This window comes from Chroicocephalus ridibundus, chromosome 7, assembly GCF_963924245.1.
Source record: "Chroicocephalus ridibundus chromosome 7, bChrRid1.1, whole genome shotgun sequence".
NCBI lineage: Eukaryota > Metazoa > Chordata > Aves > Charadriiformes > Laridae > Chroicocephalus > Chroicocephalus ridibundus.
In genome coordinates this window covers 50,617,830-50,642,836 of record NC_086290.1, presented here as the reverse complement: position 1 = coordinate 50,642,836, position 25,007 = coordinate 50,617,830, and the positions used below count along the sequence as shown (strand labels likewise).

Here is a 25,007-nt window from a genome sequence, read left to right as displayed (position 1 = left end):
TGCTATTTGTAATGAAAAAATTACATTTTCTTTAGTAGCTTTCCAAATATACTGAGTGAAAACTTTCCACAAGGGGAGAAGACTATTTCAATCACCTCTAATCCTAACTTAAATACCAGAGAACAACCATAACATCCTAATGATACAGAGCACACTTGAGCATCCACCTGGTCTCTCATGGTCAGGGAGGAGAGAGCAGCTGTTGAGCCCCGCTGAGATCTGCCACATGGGCATTACTGACTCGGTGACCCTTAAGAGAGAGGCACTACCAAAATGCGTAAATCATGAGTCAGACAGTGAGACAGTGGCACTATTTAAAGTACATCAGAATAACAAGTGACAAACTTATTTATGTATGTATATTTAAAAAAAAAAAATGTATAATCTTGTTTTTCTGCAGAGAATACCCGAGGAGCTAACCTTAGATGCCTTACTAGAAATGAATGAGTCAAAGGTGAAAGAAACAATGAAGAGATGTGGTGCCAGAGATGAGGAGTGCTCCAGGCTCAATGGGGCACTGAGCTGCTTACGGAAGGTGACTGAATCAGGTACAGACTGCCTTCTTGTTCTATGGAAGTAGTTTCCTGGCAATCCAGCCCCCGTCCTGCTTCCTTTCCTATGAGATATTCTGCAAAAACCTCTAGAGAATTTCTTTGGGTATATTCTGTAACCGGTATCAGGTTATGACTCTTGGATGTACATGAAGTTGCGGTGATCAAACAGCATCTAGAGCTGTGGATTGGATTTGGTTTTGACAGCATGTCAAATAAATAAATAAATGGAAATAAATGTATGTAGCAATATCCTCTCCTACGCAATAGATTATATCCTTGTTCCGTCTCTGTTCAGAGTTGTGTCTAATGTACAATTCATCCTCATCATTCAGTACACGTATCCTTGACCTAACGAATACAACCAGATTTCTTGTAGGTAATCCCCTCCCCAAATATTGCTAGCTCAGAGAGAAAGTGTAATTCTGATTGGCATTACTTTGTTCAGAACCCTGAGTACCGTTCAGCTCAATGCTTTGGAAGAGAACGACATTGCTCTGACACTGTGTAGACACCCCTTCATCACTGCGTAGCTTGTAGTTTGCCAGTTGATTCACTTCTCTCTAAAACCTGTCTGTTCTGCTATCTTTCTTTGACTGCTAGAATTGGTAGAATGATTAGCCAAATTCCAATAGCACATTCAAGAGCTAGAAAGAACCCTGATTTACCTTGAAATTATGGAAAGAAAGGTACTGTGTGATTAGAAATGCATGTTTTCAGCATGCAAATGGATCTGACCAAGTTATTTAAGATGAGTCAAACTCAAGATTCCCAGAGCACTGTTTCACTATCTTTCCCTGTCGCCTTCCCCAGGCTGCTTTCAAAGGCATCGTAAAATCTGTTTGTAGGAGAGTGTTTCTCACAGCGTACTAGTACTAACGTGCATCAGATCTTTCTTTGTAGCAATTTTCAATCTGTCACTGGAAGGTGATGTTTCCTGTTGGTATTATGACAGTTCATACCATTCGCAAATCATAAAGATTAGTTAATGGAAAAGTCAGCGAACAGCTCAGTTTCATATTTCCTTTTTTCTAATCTTTCTCGTCCTGGGCTGTCAAGTATTTCCTATACATACTGTGGCAAAACCAGCCATCGTTTGGAAGTCAAGGCATTCACTTACTATAAAGAAATGACACTTTTAAAACGCAGATATATCGTCTCTCTTCAGCCACTGACTGGTCAATAGGACATCAGGGCCTGAAGCTTTGACTTTTCACCTCGATTCAAGTCATTAAGGACATACTTAAAATTAAGACAGAGTTATCCTGATGAATTAAGCCTCTGAAATTATCCCAATAATCTGTGCCTTCCTGCTTTGCTGCCTGCAGGCCTTTGTACCTTTTTTTTCCCATTTATACCCAGAACTGGTGTACAAGCTGTACCGGCTCGTTCTGAACTACAGCACTAGGCATTGTAGCAGGCAGTGCTGGGCTCCACCAGCGATCTAGTGGGATGTGGTGGTTCCTTTGTGTCCAGCTGTCTGTCCCTGGTGCAGCTATGTCTAATACAGTCTGAACAAACACGGCAACTCTGTGCTGAGTTGTAATTGCATGGCAGTCCCCAGTACTCCAGGTGTCAGGTGAGTTCTAAGCACTGGTTACATGCTGGAGAGAGAAAAGTGGCCAAGTGAGTATCAGGAGCTCCTAGATCCCCCTTATTTCCAGTTTAACGGTCATTCTCAATTTAAGTGGTATTTAGCAGTTCTGTTGGCTAATACAAAATACTGTCCTCTTTTTACCAAAGACCAGTCTAAAAGCAGACAGGTTGGAGGTACAGACTTGTCTAAAGAGATTGGCACTAAATCCGCATAGGCCATCCAGTGGGATGTGGGTGCCTGTTTTATGTAGGTATGTATCACCCACATTCTTCAACAGGGCCCCAATCTGTTAAAACTCAGCTCATCTTAGAACATAGGACCTGATTTCAGCTTTTGATAGACAGAGCTACAGGTAGGAAAGAAGGGTAGTTACTGCTTTTCTCATTTTGAAGGTTCCTTTAGCTGATGTCTTAGATGGGTGTCAGGGGAGGAGAAACTAGGCTTGCACCTTGGCTAGGTGCAAAGCAGGGAAAAAAAAAACACTTTACAGTCTAAAGCAGCATGATGCACTATGTGTATATGCATTGGCTTTTCTTTTTAATCCATCACTAACATTGCTGTGGTTGGTGAACAGGTGGGGAGATAAAAGATGATGTGCTGATGAATCTTTCTGAGGCACGCCGAGAGAACAGCTCTACAAACACGACCGAATCGCCCTGCTCTTCCGCACCCACATGGACTCCCTCTGCCTCTGCACTGCACCTTCCCAAGGGCAACAGCCAGCAGGCTCGTTCTGTCTCAGTATCTACAATCCCATCTTCAGATTCTCTTGCCTCGAGTCACGGACCTTCTATCTATGCAGAAAACCTCCTGGACCCTTTTTCATTCCCCGCACACAGTGGAAGGTTAACGCCAAGGACTCCTCACAGCATCACCATCACACCACCAACCACTCCTCAAGCCAAGCGTCGGCATAAGTTTAAGCCACCACGGACTCCTCCTCCCCCTTGCCGGAAGGTTTTTCAGCTGCTGCCTAACTTTCCAACCCTCACAAGAAGCAAGTCTCATGAATCACAGTTGGGAAACAGGATAGATGAAGTTCCTCCAATAAAGTAAGCATGACACTTCCTCCTTCCCTATGGGCACTGGTGGCTGTGTTCAGACCAAAGGGCATTCAGTGCTCCAGTTCTGCCACTGTGAACGACCTGCTGTCCAGTTGCCTCGTCATGGTTTCACTGTAGTCTGAGAATCTGTATCAGTGGGATATTCTAAGATAACCACAAAACCTGCTTGTTAACAGTGTACTTTACTTGAAATTTATTTGAATTTATTTGAACTTGCACCTGCTGGGGAGGTTGGGATGGCTGCTGCTGTTAAAGGGCCCCAGCCAGTTTTTCTCAAGCATCTAGTAGCCAATTCCATGTACTAGAATTCTCTTCTGTCCTTAAATGTTCCTCGCTGTTCAGGTGGCTGGTATTGTTTTATGTTTTTATCTTAAGATGTATTTTAGCTGCTAGCGTGAGCTTTAAAACATATGTATTACAGTATAGACAGCTACAGCTCCATAAACAAGACAAATGGTCTTAGGCTACACCTTTTTTTGGACTGATCCAGGCTTTGAGATATGCTTTTTCTTTGTGTAGGTAGGATGGTAGGTATTAATCTAATGTTAGACTAATAGTTGAAACTGAGAAAAAAATGTGTTTCCAAAGACTCTGGCTAGCCCCTAAACATTACAGAGACTTAGGTCAACATCCAAATTCTGTAGCAGGCTCTGGATCTTTACAACTTCCCCTAACTATCTGGGAGCTCATTACTACTTACCCGAAGTACCTAACCTGGAAGAGTTCAAAAAGCCTGTTCTACTTAGCACCTCTTTGCCAAAATTCCATTTTTACATAAGGGAAACTAGTCCAGCTCAGAATGGGGTTAAGATTTTGGGTGTGAGCATTAACAGCAAAGGGTTGTGCTTTTGATCCTGCAGTACTGTATTGCTGGTTGACATGAAACAGTTCATTATAAATGTGTGGCCTGGTAAGCAGTACATTCTTCTTCCACCCTGTGAGTGCATATGAAATATAGACTAAAACCTGCAAATTGCCAAACCTCTAAATGCAGCAAGTAAGCATCTGTGGGCATTGCACAGCTTTGTTTTGAAATTCAGCGGTAAGAACCTGGTTCTCCTGTGATTCGAGTCCTCTTGATGAAGTCTGCCAGAAGTGCAGAATGTGGCCCTTGTGTGACTCGGGCACCTCCATGGCGCCCGCCAGCTGACTGGGTTGCGCGGCCCCGTTAATTAACACTTCTCGTCTGCAAGCGAAAATTCAGGTGCACTCTTGTACACCTCACTCTCAGACTGGAGCTGGAGCTCTACCCAGCAAAGACTACCATTTGTAGGAAGGAAAAGACTGGCTGTGCAGTGACTTCAGGAGCCTGTGCAAAACCAGAGATGTTTGTAAACCTGACATCAAACGCTGCAGGAAAGAGTTTCTGCTCTATTAAAGTGTGTATCCTGTCACATGAATGTGAATGTCTAAACACGATGTTTTTATTTTTTTTCTCTCTCTAGGTTCGGTAAGAGATTTTTACAGGGCTGTCTTCGTTTCATTGCTGAGAGAGAGCCTTTCCTTGTCAACTGTCTGTTGATCATCCCTGTGCAGCCTCTGGAGAGAGATCCTCACTAGGGCCTTCTATCCCAGAGTTTCTGTTAACTTTAACAGAAACGTGGCCTACTGGAGAACTGCAGGATGTTTACATGGTCATTTTTGTACCTGGCATTTCTTCAGATGACAAAAGCAAGGAAAATGAATACTGGTGTTTAAAGGATTAAAGCAAGGGGGTTGGAGTTGCTTGTCTGTGACTTTGGACAGGTGTTACTGGTGCCTCTTGGTACTGGAAATAACTTTGTATCTAACCATTTAGTATCTTTGAATATTCATTGCCAAGTATCTCTGATGCTTCTATGCGTATAGTCATATTGTCTCTTTTAAAATCTATATCATAGGCTCTTCTAAGTGCCGTTCAATTCCAGAATTTGTTATATTCATTAGGACTCTTCAGTTAAGATTTAGCCATCTTAACTGATGTTAACAGCCATCTTAACTGTTGTGTTATGATTAATTGAGGTGACTGTGCATTTGGATGGCCACACTAGATGAGAGATATTCCTTGGAAAAGCAAGGAATTGTAGTTCCAGCGCTGAAGACCACAGATGCCTTTAAAAATTCGCTGGAATAATGATAAAAAAGAATCTGGTGCCATCTAGGGTCAAAGAAAGAGACTGGCTTTTTGTAAGCATTGACAGTGTCCAGCCTTGAAGCTGTGTTGATGCCTGCAGATTTGAGTTTTCTCCAGGTTTGCAATATGGCTATAGATTTAATTCGGGAAATATGCCAGTATTTGAGAGTTTTTAGGAAGTTATGTGATACAACCGTGGGAGTGGTGGACTGGCATTTTGAAGTCTAGCTCTCCCTTTCTGTATTTATCAGCTAGCTAAGTGATCTCACATAAATCTTTCCATTCTTCTGGGACACTGGCCTTGTCTATAAAATGGATATAATAATTTTCAGTGTAAAAGAGTATTCTGAAGTCTACTGACACTGCATGAGAACTGGGTGATGGTATTTGTGATAAACCAATTGAGAGTAAAGTCTGACTTTTGCACTTTAAGAATGGCCTAGACCTAATCAGATGGACTTCTGTGATCCCTAAACGTAAAACATAATGATTTAACAAAAAAAAGGAAGTATTATGATTTGACCACCCAATCTTAACTTACGTTGCCTCCGTATTAAAACAAATAAAAGAGTAGTCTCTGGTAGCCTTACAGCAGAAGGCAAACCAATCTCAGCTGTGCCGCTGACAGTGCCGTGGCTACTAGTCCTTATCTATGACAGTGATTGCTTTGTTTCTGTCTAGACCGGTAAGCACCGCTTGTGACTAATGCTTCCTTAAAACATCCTTTTATTCTCCATCAGAACTCTCCCAAGGATCCCCTCAAATGGTACGAAGAGATTTTGGCTTAGCCGTAACACACAGGTAAGCATCACAAAGCCACAAAGGAAACGAGCTGAGGGGTCAGACCAGGACAGCGTCCTGTTCGGTGCATTTGTAGCAGTGATGACTCTAAGATCGGTTTCAAGTTGGGTCAGGTGCCTCATTTGCCAAGTTCAGCCTTAACTATGTATTTCAGCCAAATTTCTCTTTAATACATCACTGATCTGTCCAGCACTTGAAATCCTTTTTTACAAAGCCAATTGACTCACGATTCCGTAATGACTAGCGTACCAGCAGCAGCAATGTTGTGGATGGGGTGGTAGGAGCAAGCATGCCAAATGTGTAACAATGCCTTTTCTAAAATGCTTCCACTGCTACAATGAGAGAAGCTCCTCCTTCCTCCCTAGGTGGAAAGAGCATATATTTCCTTTTAGTTCCCTTGTACCTTCCTGCATCCCCCCTTACCAAATCCAAACCAGGGCTAGCCAGTTCTAATGCCAAACCAACCTATCTGTTTAATTTTCTGGTAAAAGGGGTAAGACTCCCACCACCACCCATCTGTACTTGCTGAGCTGCAGCTTTGAGGACCTTCTAGAGATATGCGTGCGCATATACTCTGTCCCCTTCTCAGAGACACCTCTGAGTACCTCTCAGCCCTGTTCTAAGAGTGGAGAACTAGCAACAGGCCAGCAGAGATGGCGCCAGCCTTCTTTCAGTTGCTTTTGATCAGAAAAGTGAGAAGTCTTTTCCACAACACCTCTTGCCCTTTTCAGAAAGGGCTAAAGGAGTATAGCCTGCCTGTAACTACCTACAAATGTTAATTTCCCTTTAGGCACCAGTTAACATCATTTTTCCCCTCTTGTCTCCGCTTAGGTTCTCTACAAAGTCTTGGTTATCTCAGATTTGCCAAGTCTGTCAGAAAAGCATGATGTTCGGGGTGAAGTGTAAGTACTGCAGGTGAGCACACAGGGATGATCTTTTTCAGAACTTTGCCTTTGATTCATTAAAGTTTGCCAGTGACAAGCATCTCTTGATGTGAGGCACTCTTAACAGCGGCATCATTTTTTCAGTCAGCTTCTGAACTGGGAAAGGGCCAGTGGCTTTGGCACAATTTATACTTAGGTTGGCAGCCTTGACACATAGATGAACTGAATTTATTTCCCTGCCACAGGCTTCCTGCCTGATCACGGGCAAATCTTGTAGTGGGAGCTGGATACCTAAATAACAGCAATGATTTTAGGTTTTGCTTCTTTGTCTGGGTTGTTAGTTGAGAGTGCTGAGATTTTAGTGCTCCTCTGTCACAGGATGAGAGTCAGTGAAGGTAACTATATTAAAAATAAATCAGATGCTAAGATATGTATATGGCTTTCATTAGCCTAATGACACACATAATAGGATTCTTCTTACGAATGCATGCTGCTCTGGGGCCTGGAGCCTTCCAGAACTCTCTCTGAGATTAGCATAAGAATTACAAATTAAGGGTAGGCTTCCTCTCTTGGGGAAAGAACAAGTTGCTATTTAACATGTAATGTTTCTCTTTCAGATTAAAATGTCACAACAAATGTACTAAAGAGGCACCTGCTTGTAGAATATCCTTCCTTCCCAGTAAGTAATTTTCTACCAGTTCTTAGCATTTCAATGTAACTGATGGTATCACAAGAATAAAAAGTCTGAATAAAGCTTTTTTCTCCCTCCTCCAACCTGTTTTTCAGTAACAAAAATAAGAAGAACGGAGTCTGTCCCTTCTGATATCAATAATCCAGTAGACAGACCAACAGAACCACAGTTTGGAACTCTTCCCAAAGCACTAACTAAAAAGGTAGATGGTGACTGAAGTGAGTCCTGTGTCTGTAAGTCACTGAGGAGCTACAATAAGGAGAGGTGGCAGCAGTACCTTGCTGGCTGGAGCAAGAACGGCACCTTCAGCTTTCGCTTTGCAAGGAGACTTTGATGTGTGACATTTTCTCCTTGTAAAACGTAGGTTGTGCACAGTTCCAGTGGCCTGCTCACTTAGAAAAACTATACTGTGATGGGAAGCTAGTAGTGAACACTGAGGGAAATTCTTTCTTTCTTTTTATTGTTTGCTCACGAGTGACTTTTCCTTGCTTTGCAGGAGCATCCACCAGCAATAAATCATCTGGACTCTAGTAGCAATCCTTCTTCTACAACCTCATCCACACCATCTTCTCCAGCACCTTTCCAGTCTTCCAACCCTCCTAGTGCAACACCTCCCCCAAACCCATCTCCTATGGGCCAGAGGGACGGACGATTTAATTTCCCAGGTAAACTTCTCTCTTTCAGGAGACCTCTGCCCAGATCAGAAGGGCCTCTGTGTGAGCAGAGGCTGACCAAGACTTCATAGGTAGTTGCGGGTTTCTGTATACTTGGTTGTGTCTTAAACAAGGCATGAAGGTGTATCTTGTTACCAGATAGAAGAAACTGGTCTGTTCTTAAAATTTTTAAGGTGGTATCAAGATACCTTTGCAAGAGACAGATTATTGAGGAATGTTGACACCTTTCTTAAATGATTTGATCTTTCTATTTTCTCTATGTTGAAAAGGACTAAAAATAATATTATATTCTTTCCTCTGCCTTTTCCCATTGTATCATAAAATGCATGCTGCCTTCTGTGTTTGGTCACCAGTGGCTTTAAATCAAGAGTAAGTTGATTGCCAGAGCAAAACATGAAAATGAGAGCTGGAATGAATTACTTCACCAGTCCCTCCCAAAAGATAAGAATGATCAACACTCATTTTTAAACCATTGATATACACCTATGGTAGAGAAGAATTTACCCTACATACAGATTAAGAACCCAAATGGTCAGTCGATAGAGGCAAGAATCTCTGACAAGGACAACGATTTACATAGTGAGAATAAACTTAATTCCTTTGATCTGGAAATGAAGTCACGTGCTGCTCAATAGCTCCTACATCTCGCCTTCAACATGGCTGTATTTTGCATTAAGCTTTTGATCTGTGAGTGGAAGTTGCTCTTTTAGCCTACTCAAAAGGAGCAGAAGCAGAGCCAGTTTAGTACAAGTACTGCAACTACTTTGTATTAGGACACACTGCTCAAATTCACTGAAATTTAAAAAGTATGCTTGCAGTTTACTCATGAGCTTCAGTTTCTCTGGGTATATCTCTGAAAAGCTGAAGACGAGAGAACATTGAAGCACGAGCCTTTACGTGGGCCTGCCTTCTAGCATTCCTGGGTTCTCTAAATTTGCTCATGCCACTTGAAGTCTGAACGTGTTGTTTTCCCACCAGACCGTTTGCTTACTGGTAACTTAGCTTTCATTTGAGAAGTATCATCTCTCATAGTCTTCCAGACATGCATGTGCTGAAATTCACCCCCTCCAGCAGGCTGATAATCTACTAATCTGTTTCCCAGCAGTGAGCTGGGACTAATTCATTGAATGCGTATGGGGCACTTACTGATGATCCTCTAACTTGTTTGTGTTTTTTTTTTCTCCTGGTAATTTTTTTTGCTGTTCTTTTTTTTTTTTAAAAAAAAATTAAAAAAAAAAGCTGCCTACTACATTCAGCATAGACAACAATTTATCTTCCCAGGTGAGTTGATTGTTTTAAATCTACTAACCAGCTTCTGCTGCCAAAAAGTAACTCGTTTGTAAACTTCTGCATGCTGCCCAAGAACAATAATTCTGCTTTTTTTTAAAAAAAAGTATCTAAAACAATTCAAACTTTCTCCTGTCTCAGTATATAATTCAGGCCTCTCTCTCCTAATATGAGGTAGTGATGTGATCTACGTACTAAGGTGAAACTTTGAATATTCGGTTGTAAAATAGCTTTCTGCTGTGGGATTCACTACACAGCCATGTTCTCTCTTTAAAAAGGCTGGTTTAGGTTTATATACCGAGCTGGTATAAATGGCCACTGTCGGTTCAGGAATGCTGAGCTCACCCTTATGAACTGAGGCTCTGGCCTGTGGGATTTAACCATGGTGTAACACTATTCTTAGGTGGATTTGCCTATACAAACTTTTCTCAGTCAACTGTTCATGAACCCTTAGAAACAGCTTGGTTTTTTCCAAAGCGAGAATGGATGATGTAGGATGCCAGGTATTTATTCTGAATTTTGGAAGGATTTGCAACACAAGCTAAATTTCCTGTGGACACTGAACAGACTGTGTGCATTTGGAACGGATGACCTGCAGTATAGATGAATTCAAACGTCCTAGATCTGTGAGGAGTTAAGGATTTCTGATTGCCCCAGGCAACCCGAAGGCATGTGAGCAGTTCACGGGCAAGGACTGACCTTGAAAGACATTACAGATAAGTAGGTGAATGGGCTCGGTCAATATACGGGCATGTAAGTACTAGGAAAGATGAGCATAGTTTTAAGTGAATAGAAGTATAAATCATATTGTCTGTGGTTGAGTTTAGTTTATAATTCCTGAATAAGAAGCAAATAATCACTATTGCAGTGTTAAAACTTGCAATCTTTAAGAGATCGAAGTGTAAAATATGTTTCATAAATGTTTCTACTTTCCCAGAAATTCCCAGTCCTGCACAAATAGCACAGCCTCCAGAAACAGCGGCAGACACTAAGTAAGTATCGCTTTAAATTCTTTTATTTGCCTAGTGTTTACCTGCTAATCTTCAGATCAGTCTGAAAGTGCTCTGTTATGACCAAAACTGAACGTTATCATCTAAGAACTCACAGGAGAATTTTAGTCAGCAAGGATGAAACTGGTATTCCCAGTATTATAAAGCTGAATATGATATTTCCTTTAGATGGGACAGTAAGAAGCCCGTGCCTTTAATATCTGTTATGGCTACGTGTGCATTCCGAGAGCAGAAAGGTCCAATGAAATAGAAGTTACGGAATTTTACAATTAAAAGAGCATGGCACACTTAGCTGCAAGCAAACATCTTTTTAAGGATCTGAACAGTAGGGCACGCGAAAGATTCTAGCCTGCATCGCCAGCACTCAGGATTACTTCTCGCAGTCCCTATTGCAGTGGTAGGAGTGGGAGTAGCCATTACTGGAACACGTTGTAACGATGTAGCCCTGCCACTGCCAAACCAATTCTTACCACTTAGTCATTGAAAATCACTTCAAAGTTTTTGTCCCTCATTTGCTAAAGTAAGGTTAGAAAGTCCTTATCTGTTAAGTGGAGCAGTAATTGTATTTTTCTCTGACCTACGATAACGCTATCAAGATCTGTTCTCTATTTGCTTCTTTCCGCTCCCCTAATGGCATATGTAGCAGCCTGCTTTTCTAACTCAGCTGGATACACAAACATTGTTCTCACTGCAAACCTGTCTTCTCTTGTTAGTGCTCATCAACAGCCAGAGGCAGATGGAGTTGAATGTGAAGCAGAGGTAGGTTTTCTGGTTTGCCCTTTCGTACAATCAGAAATGCCATGTTGGAAGTGCCATGAAAAAGTTTTGGCCCTGGCACTGGGTGTAGGCTAGCTGCGCCTTACCTCAGCTCCACTGAACTGTTTGTACTGCGGAGATCTCAACTGAAACTCCTGGTTTCTGTAGCTAGGCCGAAACAATTACGTAGTTGCAACAACACTTAACTCTTTCTAATCAGGCTAAGACTGTATTTTTCAAACTTCTGTCTGACACTGTTTGGCACAGCCCATTTTACATTACAAGAGCTGGAGTTATGAGGTCTAAATGCTCTGCAGACCTCAAATCTGCAAGTAATGTACGTGTAGGTACTACCAGAGGTCAGATTAGCTCGTGGTAGGTGCCGCAAAGGTAAGCATGGCCTTATGTTTTGCAGAGGAAAGCCTTTCCATACCTGCTCACAAGAGTCTGTGATTTTGGTAGTTCAGCTTGTAGGATGAACACTGAAATGGGTTTCTGTAGGGACGAGTAAGCCAATAGAGACAGAATCAATGTTTCAGCAGAAACTACTGGATTTTGAATCAAATTTCTTGATTTTTGGAGCACTTCTCTCTAACAGGACAATTTTAGTAATCTCAAAAAAAAACCTGCGCCCACGTTTATTTGAAGCACAAAGAGGTTCTTGACCCTTTCTTTTAGAATGGCCTCTAGCATTTTGCCCCACACTGAAGGCCAGATCCTGAGAGATGCTGAATGCCTAGATGTTAGTGCTGGTTTTACAAATTTAACTGTATATGGGATAAAGCCTTTCTTGTTTTCACCTGCATGCACTGACATACGGAATATGGCTTTTTGTAGCCTTCTGAGATTATTTTGTCCTGTGAGGGATATTTCTAGAGCTGTAGGCAAAGGCACACATCCCCTGAAGTTCTCTCCGAGCAGCCTTTGCTGCTTTGTTAGGCTGCTTCTGCCCCTCACACGAGACTCTCAGCACGTTTCCCATCTCTTTTTGTGAACAGGTGGAAGAACAAGAGACTAATAAATCAGAACCTGAAGATGATGAGGATGAGGTGGAAGATTTGCCAAACAGACGGCCACACTTGCAAGGGATGATTTATCGCAAACCTAGCCAGACCAGCGTCTACCTGCAAGAATGGGACATTCCCTTTGAACAGATTGAACTGGGGGATCCTATTGGCCAAGGACGATGGGGGAAGGTTTACAAGGGAAAATGGCATGGGGAAGTGGCCATCAGGCTGCTGGAGATAGACGGGAACAATCAGGATCATCTCAAGCTCTTTAAGAAGGAGGTGATGAACTACAGACAGACGCGGCATGAGAACGTGGTACTTTTCATGGGAGCATGCATGAACCCTCCTCATTTAGCAATCATTACCAGGTAAGGATATAGCATCTTAGTATTATTTTTAAGATACACATATTTATAGATAGACAATATTTTTTATATATAAAAAGAAGCCTACCGCTGCATGAGGAGGTGGCAGACATGAATGTAGTCCGTGTTGCTCAGAGTTTTGGATATTAGTGATGTTTCCTTTTAGTGAACATATAATATTTTTGGCAGTTTTTATTTTTGAATTCTTAAATAGTACAAATCAAAAAGCAGGAGGAAAAAAAATTTGGAACAGGCTGTTCCTCTGTCATCTACTTCCAGAGGATTCCAATTCAGCAAAGTGACAGTAAAGCAATGTGTGAGGCTGATAATGCAACAGTTACCTCTTCCTTTCAGTTCCTTTTAGGGACACTTGCTGATGAGGCAAAAATATTACTATTGTTCTTCTCTCTTCTGTTTTCAGTATTTAGTTGAGATGAGGATCATTTAGCCCCTTAAATAACAGCTGTTTGGGATGTTCATACACAGGCTGAATTGAAGTACGGCCAAGGGCATGCCATTCTCACGCTCCGGCACGGGGGCGCTCAGTCATTGCTAATTGCAGTTCCAAAAGGAGTCTCCTGCTGAAGTGACCAGTAGCACCAGCAGCAGAAGCTGGCGCTCAGGTTTTGAAACCTGGACTTCAGATGTCAGAGCAGTACAACAACAACTGGGCCTCTGAAGAAATAAGCATTTGGTGCATATTCTTGAGCGTGCTTTAACAATAGGTACACGTGTACACCCACACAGATGTAAATCAATCTCATCCTTAAAGTTCTTCAAAATGGCGTTTCTCAGCAGTGGAAGAGGGCTGGGATTCTGCCAAAATGATAAGAAAACCAATTGAACATCCAGTATTACACTCTTATTTCCCTCCAATATTTTAAAAGATCTTTTTAAGGATTGTTGTTCCTCTTTTCCTGTAGCTTCTGCAAAGGAAGGACGCTTCACTCGTTTGTAAGGGACCCCAAGATATCCCTGGATATTAACAAAACCAGGCAGATAGCACAGGAGATCATTAAGGTAAGGCTGCGTTATGCCAACGGAGACGTGTGCTTTCTGGGCAGTGCCTCAGCAAGAGCTTAGAGGCGGCACAGCTGGAGAGGTTCTGTGAGTCTCAATAGCCCAACAGGGTGTTGCAGCAGGAGATACTCAAAGTTGGCTGAAAAAAAGTGCTAATTTAGCGAGCAGTAAGCTAAGGGCCCATCCGGAGAGAAACCGAGCTTTTGCTTGTCAGTGAGGGGCTGGGGAGGGAGCATTTAGATAAAGGGAACAATGAAGAGAGGTATGCAGGATAGGTTTCCTTCCCTGTCTCTTCTCTATTAGCAGCTGCAGCTGAGTTAATGCATTCTGAAGTAGGTGGCATTTTCTCCCAGATTTGCACAGCATTTTCTGTGCTCGCTTTCAATAGTTCTCAACTGAAGAAGCATTTCTAAAGCTGCTGTTTTCTTTTCTGGCAGAAATATCCTGTGAATTTAGTGAGCAAGCTCGTGTCAGTTGTTCTTCCACATAGAGACTTGTTCAGGATTGTGAAGTCCAAAGCCACTTAATGCTTCAGCTAAGAGTACCCTTCCAGCAGCCCTGTGCAGAGGATGACAAGCAATTCAGAGGCTGAGCGCTAAGCGAGATCTGCTGCCTTGCTGACTTTCCTTGCACCCTTCCTGCCTAAGTCCGGCAGCTGCTGTCTCTCCAGTTACAATTAATCATTTATGCTGGAGTAATGAGTGTAAATGTGTATTAGAAAGCAAAGCATGCCCAGAGTTAGAGGCTCGTAAATCATAAAAAAAGTTTACCTCTCTACATATATTTCCCAGGGCATGGGCTATCTTCACGCAAAGGGGATTGTACATAAGGATCTGAAATCCAAGAATGTTTTCTATGACAATGGGAAAGTTGTGATCACTGACTTTGGATTATTTGGAATTTCGGGTGTGGTGCAGGAAGGAAGGTAAGTGGAGGTTTCAATGCTTGGTCCACTTCTAGAATGATAAATAATGATCACAAAGGGACACGTTTTGATGTGTTACGCAGTACAAGTGAGGCGTGTTGCTTGCTTTAGTACGTACACACGTTTTTGGAATATGCTATTTTTCGTTGTTTTTTTAACAGAGTTCTTTCTGCTGTTCCTGTAGCACATTGCTAGGAAGTTACGTATAGAGTAAGACTCAGAACGCAGTAAAAAGAACACTTTGAGCCCAAGAATGAGCTGGAGAGTCAGGCTAGCTCATGTGTAGTTTTTAATAGAGTAGAAAATTAGAAAGCAAATGTCAGCAAAAACATGCGAGTAAATCAAGTCAGATGAAGCACAGATACGGTCCATACGCTGCTGCTTGGTTGAACCAGTAGCGTTCCAGTACCACTTCTTTCTTTTGAACTCAGGAGGGAGAATGAATTGAAGCTGCCTCATGACTGGTTATGCTACCTGGCCCCTGAAATTGTTCGCGAGATGGCCCCTGGGAAAGATGAAGACAAGCTGCCTTTCTCCAAAGCTGCAGATATCTATGCCTTTGGGTAAGAGAGGAACACCTGAGAGTACCATGGGAGCTTACTAAATGAGATTTGTTACAGTCGGTGGGCCTCTTCTCACAGGCGCAGGATTCTAGCTAGGACGCTTTTTCTCAGCTACTACACAAGTCATGGGCGGGAGGTGTGTGTGGTGGGAGGGATTTGCTGCACAGCCTTGTACACCTTCCAGAGCTTATCTGAAGAAATGGGAACGGAGTCAGGGTTTTGTATCTTTCTCTTAAGAGCAGGCAAAGGCTTGATTTGTCCGTTGCTGTTGCAGGACTGTGTGGTATGAGCTCCAAGCGAGAGAATGGCCTTTCAAGAACCAGCCTGCAGAAGCACTCATCTGGCAGATTGGAAGTGGCGAAGGAGTGAAACAAGTCCTTGCAACTGTTAGTTTGGGGAAAGAAGTCAACGTAAGTACCTCAGTTGCAGGAATCCTTCCATATAGCTATTTATCAGGAAAAGAGGGAGCTGCTTAAAGAGGAGATTTATTTACCTTTAGAGTTATAATACAAGTAAAAGGGCAGGAGAGAGGAGAGATTAGAATGGGACACCAGGTTAGATACTACGCCTCTGCCCATAACTGTCCTACAGAAGTGGATGTCCGCTGGTCTGCAGGATCCTGTTTGATTATAAGAATGTCCAAGACCTCTATTAAACACTGTCTCTGGCTGGGCTCGCACAAATCACGGTGCTCAATCAGTTGCTTGGTCTGCACAGTTGACCTGGGAACTAAGTGGAGATAATGAGCCACAAATACCCTTTGCAGGAAATTCTCTCAGCGTGCTGGTCATTCGATCTCGGTGAGAGACCTAGCTTCACTGTCCTCATGGATATGCTTGAAAAACTGCCAAAATTGAATCGTCGGCTCTCCCACCCAGGGCATTTCTGGAAGTCTGCTGAGTGAGTATTTGCTGCTGTTCAGAACATTTATGCCGCTCAGAATTTGCTCACTGATCATTTCTGTCCTTTATTTTGCCTTCCTGGGGGCTGTCAAACCTCTGATGGGAGAGTAACGGTGTTCTGCTTTTCTAGTTACTAGGAAATTATGCAATTAAGCTTGTGTGCTTCAGACAGTTAATTTCCTACTTTAACATATTCACCTCCCTCCTTCAGTAGATTACTTATACAGCTTTATGTTTGGTTTCGCAGAGTATCTACCAACAGTATTGGAAAGGGCCCACACTGACCCCAAAGTGGTTAGAATTTCCCCTATAATGGCCGGTGCTGACTGAGGAAGGGAAGGAGCAAAGAATGTGCCGCCACTTCCCTTTGAAACTGAACTGTCAAATTCTGATAGAGTCCTAAGTTCCTCAAGGAGTATGTGGGGGAAAAAATCCAACCCCCTCCTCCTCTTTACGGGAGAGCACTCAATTTGCACAGGCAGATAACGAAATGCAGCGCTAGTCCTGACTCAGAATAATTGACTTCTGGGGAAAATTACCAAAATAGGTGGTAATCATGTGTCAAGTGATTTTGAAATCCTGATGATGCAGTAAACTGACAGCTAGCAATGAGTGGCAGTGTTTGGGCTGAATCTCTAAGTTGGAATTATGTCAAGATCTGGACCAAGGAAAGATAAATCATGAGAAGTTACTGTAAATCCCTGTCAGAGCGTGATGCTTTCAAAGTCAGCTTCTGTGTCGCAAGGTCTCATAAGGGGAAGAAAGGTCTCATAAGATCCAGCATCTGTAAACTGTCAAAACTGGAAGAGGTCCCTCAAAACACCCGATTGTACGTCCCACGTCAGCGGTTATGACAGGTCAGACCAGAATATAGAACTCATTCCAGCTCAGACTGGATGAGCATAAAGCCACAAGGACTAAAACTTCCAGCCTCCCTTCTCACGAGTAACCCGTCGCTCTCAGGGAAGGGTGGTTCCCAGTTCCACTTCTATTAAGATCAAGTGGAAGCAAAGCAGATAGGATTGCTGGAGCCGCAAGACTGAACCCCCACCCCAGACCAGTTCCACGTCAGTTGTCTCAGCTCCCTCGCTGCCTGCTGTTATCCCAGTAGCTCCGATGGACTTGAGCGAGCAGGCTGGCCCTGCCGGCTCCAGAGGGGACAGCCAGCCTGGGTTCAGGGACACACTTAGGGTTCTCCTAGGCACAAGGGTACATTTTGGTGACCTCAGTGGTTTTTCTCAAAGTCTGGGGGAAGATCAGACACATTTGCGACCAGTGCCCATTTACTACGTACTTTGCTTAGTGTTTATTTTCATTTACTGAACCTCTAGTATTTTCTCTTTTTTTCTCCTTTTTTGATGTTTAATCTACCCCTTTCTTTCCCATAACCCTTCACAATCTTCCTGCAACACCTCACCACAACTAACCAAATGCTTGTTTGCTTCTCTGGTGACTGTCGCGGCACTCTGTGCTTTGGTGGGTGCGGTTTCTTTGGGGGTTTGGTTGAAAATTTCACCATTTGTCTCTTGTGCAATTTCCCTAACACTTGTACTGGATCCCTGATACATTACGATGTCTAACGACTTTAACATGCGGAATGCTGCTCCAAGACTGTGGCCTCACCTTTATACAAAAGGACACTATTATCAGCAAAGACTGAAGGCTCACTGCTCACTTCTCCCTGAGAAGTAGAACCGCCTGGTATTTTTTCCTTGCGCTAGACGGGTACATTTGCACAGCACAGCACTCACTGTAAAAGCGCACAACAACTGCCTTACATTTGGCAGTTATTTGCATTATCATTACTGCCTCTGGGCTGTGGCCCAGCGTTGGGAGGGAGGGTGTCTTTCTGCTCCCCGAACACCCACTGCCCCAGCAGAGCTGTCACAGCTACGCTTCGGTCCTTCTGATTTCAATTGTCTAGATTTTTTAAAATAAAAATTTAAAGAAAAACCTACAAAATCTGAGCTAAAAAATGGACCTGCGTGTAATTGCTGCTGCGTATCTGTCCCTTAGTCCTAATTTAAGAGAAACAATTTTTTTTCCTTGTCTGGCCAAAGCGTACCAAGGCCTGTTTCCAGGCACAGCCTGTGTTGGGCAGGTCTGTACCCAGCTGCCTTGAGGACGTGCTTCTCCGTCACCCATTCCTTCAAGACATCCAGCTTCACTTGGGACATTGCTTCCTATTTTTTTTGAAGCTAATCCTCCCTTGCCTCAGAGGAAGATTGTTGTATTTAAGTTGTGTTATGTTACAGCAGTTCTTTTGCCAGTAATGAGCATGAAACAGCAGTGCCCTTTGGTGATATTTTTTCCTTTCTACAGAGACACACTGTACTCCAGCGCTATGGTTCTGTGTGTCAACACTTTCGTGCCCTCGTTTCTCTGTACAGTAACATCCACTGGTGTCGGATCATTAACTCTGGTGGCTGATTCGATCTTTTCAGCTCCCTGCCCAGAGATCCCAGAGCAGACAGCGAGCCCGGGCTGGCTGCGCATTCCCAGGCAGACAGTCACGCTCTCCATTGTCCTCCAACATCTCCTTGGACATGAACTTGAAGTAACGCTTCCCATTTGGGCAGCCGGTTCAGGAGAGTGCTCAATTCCAGAGCAATTTGCCAAGTGATTATTTTGGATTAGTGTTTCCATAGGGAGTTACTTTTGAACAGCTTGTGGAACTGCAGAACGATGTCGGGTGTAGTCGCTACCCTGATTATTTTTCCCTGGGTAGACGGACTGACACCCCCCTCCGCCCCCACAAGTGGTTCACGTCAATTTGCATACATTACTACTGCTTCTCTGCTCAAAGCATTTAATAGGGGAGAAGTACTTTAAGTGTCAGTATTAGTTATCAGCATGACAGCTGAATCAGTGCTCCCTGCAATGAAAGCGCAGGCAGCTCAGTTGTTGTCCAGCCCCTGCAAACTGGGAGGCTCTCTGTAGCCAGGCCGGCCACAGACCTGCTCCCAGTCAAACCCCACTGCAGACGCAGGCGTTCACACCCTGTGAGACACACTGCACTAACCCCATGCTTTATTCTGGTCTAAGCTTTATAATATGTAGTTCTCAAGGGCTTGCTTTAAATAACTGAAAACTAACTCTCACGGTGTCTTTTTCCCTTCCCTCCCATATTTCTTTGTAGGTTGTAGCTACTGGTGCAATAACGGGCTCCACCTTGCATGCTTCCATGTGTTGTATCCTAACCAGCAACTTGGACAATCACCTTCCATTTAAAAAAGCAAAAACAAACCACGAAATTAACCCATGGACGTAATCAACACTATATCCGAATTCTCCTTTTCTGCCTTTTTCCGCTTGGTGTGGGCTGTTAGCTTGAATAACAACTCCTGTCCGCGAGAAGTTCCTGTCTAACAACGTGGCCATCTCTCACTTGGGAAGCGTTTCAGCAGGCTGTAACTCCCCCTGGAAAGGCTCTGGTCATCTGCTCTCTAACTAACCAGTGCAAGCGCCAGCGGGCCCTGTGTGTCCGGCCCGGCAGGGTGGGGGTTTTTCCAAAACTGGTGTGACTTGTGCATGTCCTGGGAGGCAGAGGGGTGCAGCATCCTCACGTCAGTCTGAGGTCATGCCTGGCATCCTTAGTCTGGACGGTGGCTTTGTGACTGAAGGTGACAGGTACATTCTCACAGGCACGGCCGATGGCTGGACGCTCCCCTTGCTCTGCAAACCCACAAGATTGTGCCGATTCTCCCTCGGGACCAGAGCCAGCGTTGAAGCCAGGGACAATTTTGCCAGGGGCTGGATGAAGCTGGTGCAATTCTTGAGTGGAAAAAAGGCTGGGCCTCACCCTGCCTGGAGCAGGTTGCAGTCCCTCGCCCTACCGGGATCACGCCAGGAGTATCCAGAACCGGACGGGGTGGCCCAGCTGGGATCAGCCACAAGGCTGTGTAGAAGAGCAGGGAAGCAAGAGCTGCCTTCAGCTCCCGCCCTTGCAAAGCTAGTGCTTTGAATTTGACGGTTTGCTTCTGTTTACGGCCCCTGTTCAGCAAAGTGTCCAGCAACGTTAGGGGCTTTCCAGGATTGTAGGTAACACAGCAAACACGTGCCTTTTTAGAAAAGGTCTTTTTTCATTCTTTACCAATTCGTGATTTTGAAAAAATATCTTGTTTTGGAGGGGAGAGGACAGGGACAGAGAAGAATACGCACCAAGAACCTCCCAGATGCAGGCTGGCTGCTTTGCTGGCACCTGAGCGCGTCTGTGTTGGATGCGCTTGGAAGTGAGAATGTTTCTAGCTACACTAACAGTTTAAGGGTGAAGGAAAAGACATCTTTACGCACTTGCTACAGTCTATAAAGAGGAGCAAATGGGTTTGCGTTTGTTCTGTTGGGTTTTTTTTACCCAACTGCTGTAGCTCATCAAAACATCCCTTTCTCTTAAAAATGAATTTCTGTAAGTCATTTTTTCCTCCCCTTCTACTTCAAGGAAACCGAGTGCCCGTTGATAACAAGTGCTGGGCTCCTGCCCACCTTAGGGACCTCCAAAAAGCTCCTGTTTCTCCAGCGTGAGACAAAGCAGATTTGTGCTGTATGGTTCTGCTGATGGGGTTTGCATGAATAGGTTCATGCGTTTGCTGCTTAATTACTTAAGCTGCTTTTCTGGGTGATCTGAAGTTGCATGAGATCAGAATCTAACCCACTGTAGTTCCTTTTCTAGAACTGTAGCTTTGTAAGAAAAATGAAAAATAAGTAACCCTTTCCCCCTCCCTTCTCCTCTCCCTCCCTGCTCTTTTCAGCATTAACAGTAGCAAAGTTGTCCTGCGTTTTGAAAGATTTGGCTTGGGAATCCTGGAACCAAGTAATCAAAAGCTATAGCGTGGTGTGTGATTGTCTGTGAGAATGTTGTCTGCCTCCTTACACAAACATCACAAGCCTTCACTCAATCCTCCGAGCTCTGAAACTGGGGCAGCCGCCGCCGAAAGCCGCACGACCATCACTTCCCAGTCCCGTGGTGTTTGTAAAGTCTGAATTCTGCCTGAGCACCAGCAGTTATTTAAAGAATGTTTACATGATACTTTTGTGTGAACTATATTTTTTAAACATAATAAACAGTGAATCAAGTTTAACTACAGCCATTCTCAAATAGCACTGAAAGAAAGAACTATTTCTAGTTCCTGTTCATGTCTGTGGTAAAGAGACCGACCGTCTGCCTGCAAAGCAGTTGTTTCCCCGAGAGCGGTGGGACCAGCTTGTTTCAGAACGGCAGCGCACCCAGTGCAAGGGGGGGCAGTTCCAGAGGGCAATTTTCTTTCCTTAAGGTAAAAATCAATCTATTGCCCAAACCAGCCATTGAGCGCTGAGGTCTATTTCAGCGGGGTTGGCCCAAGCTCTGGAGTTACACCAGTACAAATCTGCTCCTGCTGGGAGAGTTTCCAGTCACGTAGGCTGGGTCTCAGTTAAAGACTTGAGCGCTCTCCTACACAGAACTCACACTGAAAGCTCCTTGTCCTCATACGATCCTGGAGGAAGCTTAAGACTTGCTGGCCTTTAAAAAAATAAAAGCACGACTTGATACAACTCTGTGCACAGGGGCCAAATTCCTCTTTTGAAGTTTTAGGCACAAGTCCTAGTCCCCTAAAGGAGCAGCATTTCTGGAAATATAACTCTGACCAACCCGACTCAACCGTTTCATTTGTAGAAGAAAAGACATTTTCCAGAGTGGCAGGGAACGGCGAGAGGGACGAGAGAAGGGAAAAAGCCATCCCTAAATAATGCATTAAATAGGGGCTGACGCCCAGGGCTTGGCACGACATTCAAAGGCAGTGCCCCCCCCCACATACACACGCAGCGTTGCTGGCTCCTGCAGCCTCACACATTGCCCTTTGCAAGCTACTTGTTTGAAAAAATTTAGGACTAAACAGTGGTTTTGGGGAAAACTAAGAACGACAGAAATCTTGTAGCCAGGACAGTCATATCTTGCTCTAGAGGCCCCGACCCAACCCAACAGCTCAGACGTCTTTCAAAGGTTAACTTTAAGACCAAAACCCCAAAGCACACCCTATCCACGTAATATGCAGGTTGTAAAGGAGACGGCCGATGAGTACATTTAAGGTGACAGAGGCATTATCCCACAATTGCAGCAGCGTTGGCAGAGGCTCCCTCATCCCTCCCATTCACCCACGCACATGCAGACGCCCCCCCCTCCCTTTCGCTGCCACCACAAGGCTTTGGCATGAGGCTGACGGGGAGAGGGGCTCTGAAGTCCTCTGTGGGGCTGGCAAAGGGGCAGGTGCCCCCTTTGGCTACTTACGGGGGGCTGACTGTTGTAGAAAATCAAGTGGCAAAAGTATTTCCTGAGTTCTGTTGAGCAGAGAGCTTCACTCCAGCTACGTGCAAGTCAGTTATATTCTCTTTTAAATATTTGGACAGAGTGACTTTCGAAGTGTGCCTCAGCTGTAAAATGGGTGGGTGGTAGCCAAGCGTGGCATTGCGGTGCTCTCCTGACCTTCCTCTCCCCACCTTTATAAAGCAAATAAACCCCCTCCAGCTCTACTGAGTATTTAACCTGCACCACTGGGGGGTCTTGACGACCCGCCGACCCGCCGCTGTTCTCTCATGATAGTTTTGTGCGTCAGCAGTTTTAAGCAGAAGTTGTTCTCCCTGCTTAAATAACAGCCGCGCACCACCGACCCAGAGCGGGGAGGGAGGTGCTGCTCTGCACCAGCAACACGCCGAGCCCCCGGCGGCGCTCTGCGTCTGGCCCTACAGCCCCGCGGCGGCTGCTGCCGGCTGCGGCGCGTTGCTCTGCGACCTGGGGTTCCGAGCCGCCCTTCAGCTCGCCCTGTGTTTGAGGGCAGCAGCGGCTCCTCACAGGGTGTTCCTGCATCTCCGTGCACAGAATGGGTCCCGAGACCCGGGACACCCGGAACGCCCCAGTCGCCCAGCTCGCACATAGACAGTGTTTCCTCGTGCACCAGCAGTAACGCTGCTCTGCAAGTGTGAGCTACGCTGAACAAGCAATATATTCTCAATTTTTTTTCTGATAAGATGACTGGCTAGGAGGAGGACAGCCAGTGCTGGATGACCAGCCAGATTAAAACAATTTAAAAAAAAAAAAAAAAACAAACAAAAAACCTATCACCTTTTGTCCTTCCTGTGGCTGCCCTCAGGTCCAATTCCCACACAGCCTGTGCGGACTCCGGCGCCCTGGGCTGTGTGTCCCCTGCTTTCGGCAGGGCCTGGGACCTCACATCCTTGAGCTGCACTTCAACGTGCGCCGAACGCTAATGGGAACGTCCCAGCTGAGCACTGCCCCAGTGCCCCGCTGGGAACACGGCCCTGCTGCTCCATGCTCCAAAACCGGCCGTTAGACACGAGATTTGGGATTCCAATTCAATCTGACCTTGCTTTTGCGTTTAACACCCATAAATTGCTCTCAAAAGCAAACCCAGCCTCCTGGAGCCAGTGTATCGGAGAGGAGAGGCCGATGACTGGCTCTGGGATAATTTCTGTTTTAATCAGCTGGTGTGAGACACAGCACTCGACGAAGCGGTGGGGAGCGGAGCTCGTACCCCTCTGCGTGTCGCAAACCAAGCGGGAGTCGCTTGGTTGCGTTGTTGTGTGTCACGCGCCCCGTCCCCTCCTGTGCTGGCGGGAGGGCGCGGGGCAGGCGAGCCTGTGCCATGTCGGGTTGTAAATGTGAAGCTGGCTGTAAATGCTGCTACAAAAGCCACGCGTCAGTAGTGAATGTAAATGGAGTCTGTAATATGGTGAAAATGGACATGTTTTCTTTTCAAATGTGATGTAAACTTTGTACAGTAAAAAAATTTTTTTTTATATTTTCTATCAACTGAGTGTCTTCCAGAATTGCTATTAAATTAATTAAAAATTGTTAGTATTAACAACAGTTTCTGTATTAGTTTATGCAACCAGAAAAAAAAAAAAGAAAAAAAAAAAAGAGTGCACTCTATGCTAATGAAATTCTGGATATGTAGGAATCTTTTCAGTGAATAAATCTTTGCTCTGGATAAAGCAAGTGTTACAGAATTGTGGTTTGACCTTTTCCCCCCCCCATCTACCTGTAGCCAAAGGAGAGGAAAACACGAGCAGATTTCACAGTGACCCACTAACACATGGCACGGCGCAGAAAAGCCCGTGCTGGAGGATTTGCAGGACTGAGCCGTTGGCCATCGTGCAGCGGGTCACACTGCGGTGGCGCTGGGAGACTACAACCCCTCCCAGAACAGACTTTTAAATGGTGTTGGGTCCTGGGAAGTTCACAAGAGCCAGCGCCAAAAGAAGGTGCTCTGGGCATCTCCACTCCCACACACAGTTAATGTTCACCCTGGCCCCAGTCCCGGATGGACGCACCTTTCTCTAAGTAGCAGGAGATGCTCTCCCTGCTCTAAAGTTAGGAATTCAAGGCAATATATTTAAAAGGCCAGAAAACGTGGGAGGTGCGTAGGAAGAAAGGGCAGTGGCTGGGCACTGCTGTGGTGTGCCAGCTGACGCGCAGGGAGGGCACCGGCTCCGCCATCCCCTACTGCGGTTCCTCGCACTCCCCTCCCTGTCCCTCCCATGGCCCAGCGTTTCCCCATTTCCTCTGCCTGACAGACACGGGGCGACACAAAGGTCACCCTTTGGGGGTAAATGACCAGAGCGGGACCCTTGCCATGGGTGAGGGCTGCCCCGGGCGCAGCCCCCTCCGTGGCCAGACACCCCCGGGAGAGCGCAGCGCCCGCGCTGCCAGGCCAGGGACACGCGGCAAAGCCACCCTGCCCGGCTGGGCCCCGGGGGGCACGGGGAGGCAGCGCCTGCTAAAACCCTTCCCCAAATCGGGCAA

At 45.0% G+C, this 25,007-nt stretch overlaps 1 protein-coding gene across 2 annotated transcripts in view; it reads left to right on the top strand.

Moving 5' to 3' along the window:
- KSR1 (kinase suppressor of ras 1) overlaps window positions 1–24,162 on the top strand; it is a 71,524-nt gene extending 47,362 nt beyond the window's left edge. Inside the window, exons 3-20 of one of the 2 annotated variants that reach the window (XM_063342458.1) lie at window positions 401–548; window positions 2,723–3,200; window positions 4,658–4,662; window positions 6,066–6,126; window positions 6,958–7,041; window positions 7,628–7,689; window positions 7,797–7,903; window positions 8,198–8,366; window positions 9,615–9,656; window positions 10,600–10,654; window positions 11,386–11,431; window positions 12,427–12,806; window positions 13,727–13,823; window positions 14,615–14,748; window positions 15,180–15,311; window positions 15,586–15,721; window positions 16,078–16,211; window positions 20,962–24,162. In XM_063342458.1, coding sequence (XP_063198528.1) covers window positions 401–548; window positions 2,723–3,200; window positions 4,658–4,662; window positions 6,066–6,126; window positions 6,958–7,041; window positions 7,628–7,689; window positions 7,797–7,903; window positions 8,198–8,366; window positions 9,615–9,656; window positions 10,600–10,654; window positions 11,386–11,431; window positions 12,427–12,806; window positions 13,727–13,823; window positions 14,615–14,748; window positions 15,180–15,311; window positions 15,586–15,721; window positions 16,078–16,211; window positions 20,962–21,040 — 2,349 coding nt within the window. In that variant the 3' untranslated portion in view covers window positions 21,041–24,162. Of the gene's footprint in view, window positions 1–400; window positions 549–2,722; window positions 3,201–4,657; window positions 4,663–5,580; window positions 6,127–6,957; window positions 7,042–7,627; window positions 7,690–7,796; window positions 7,904–8,197; window positions 8,367–9,614; window positions 9,657–10,599; window positions 10,655–11,385; window positions 11,432–12,426; window positions 12,807–13,726; window positions 13,824–14,614; window positions 14,749–15,179; window positions 15,312–15,585; window positions 15,722–16,077; window positions 16,212–20,961 lie in introns of those variants that run through there. The other variant, XM_063342457.1, reaches the window with a different exon arrangement.
- Window positions 24,163–25,007: the final 845 nt, after the last annotated feature.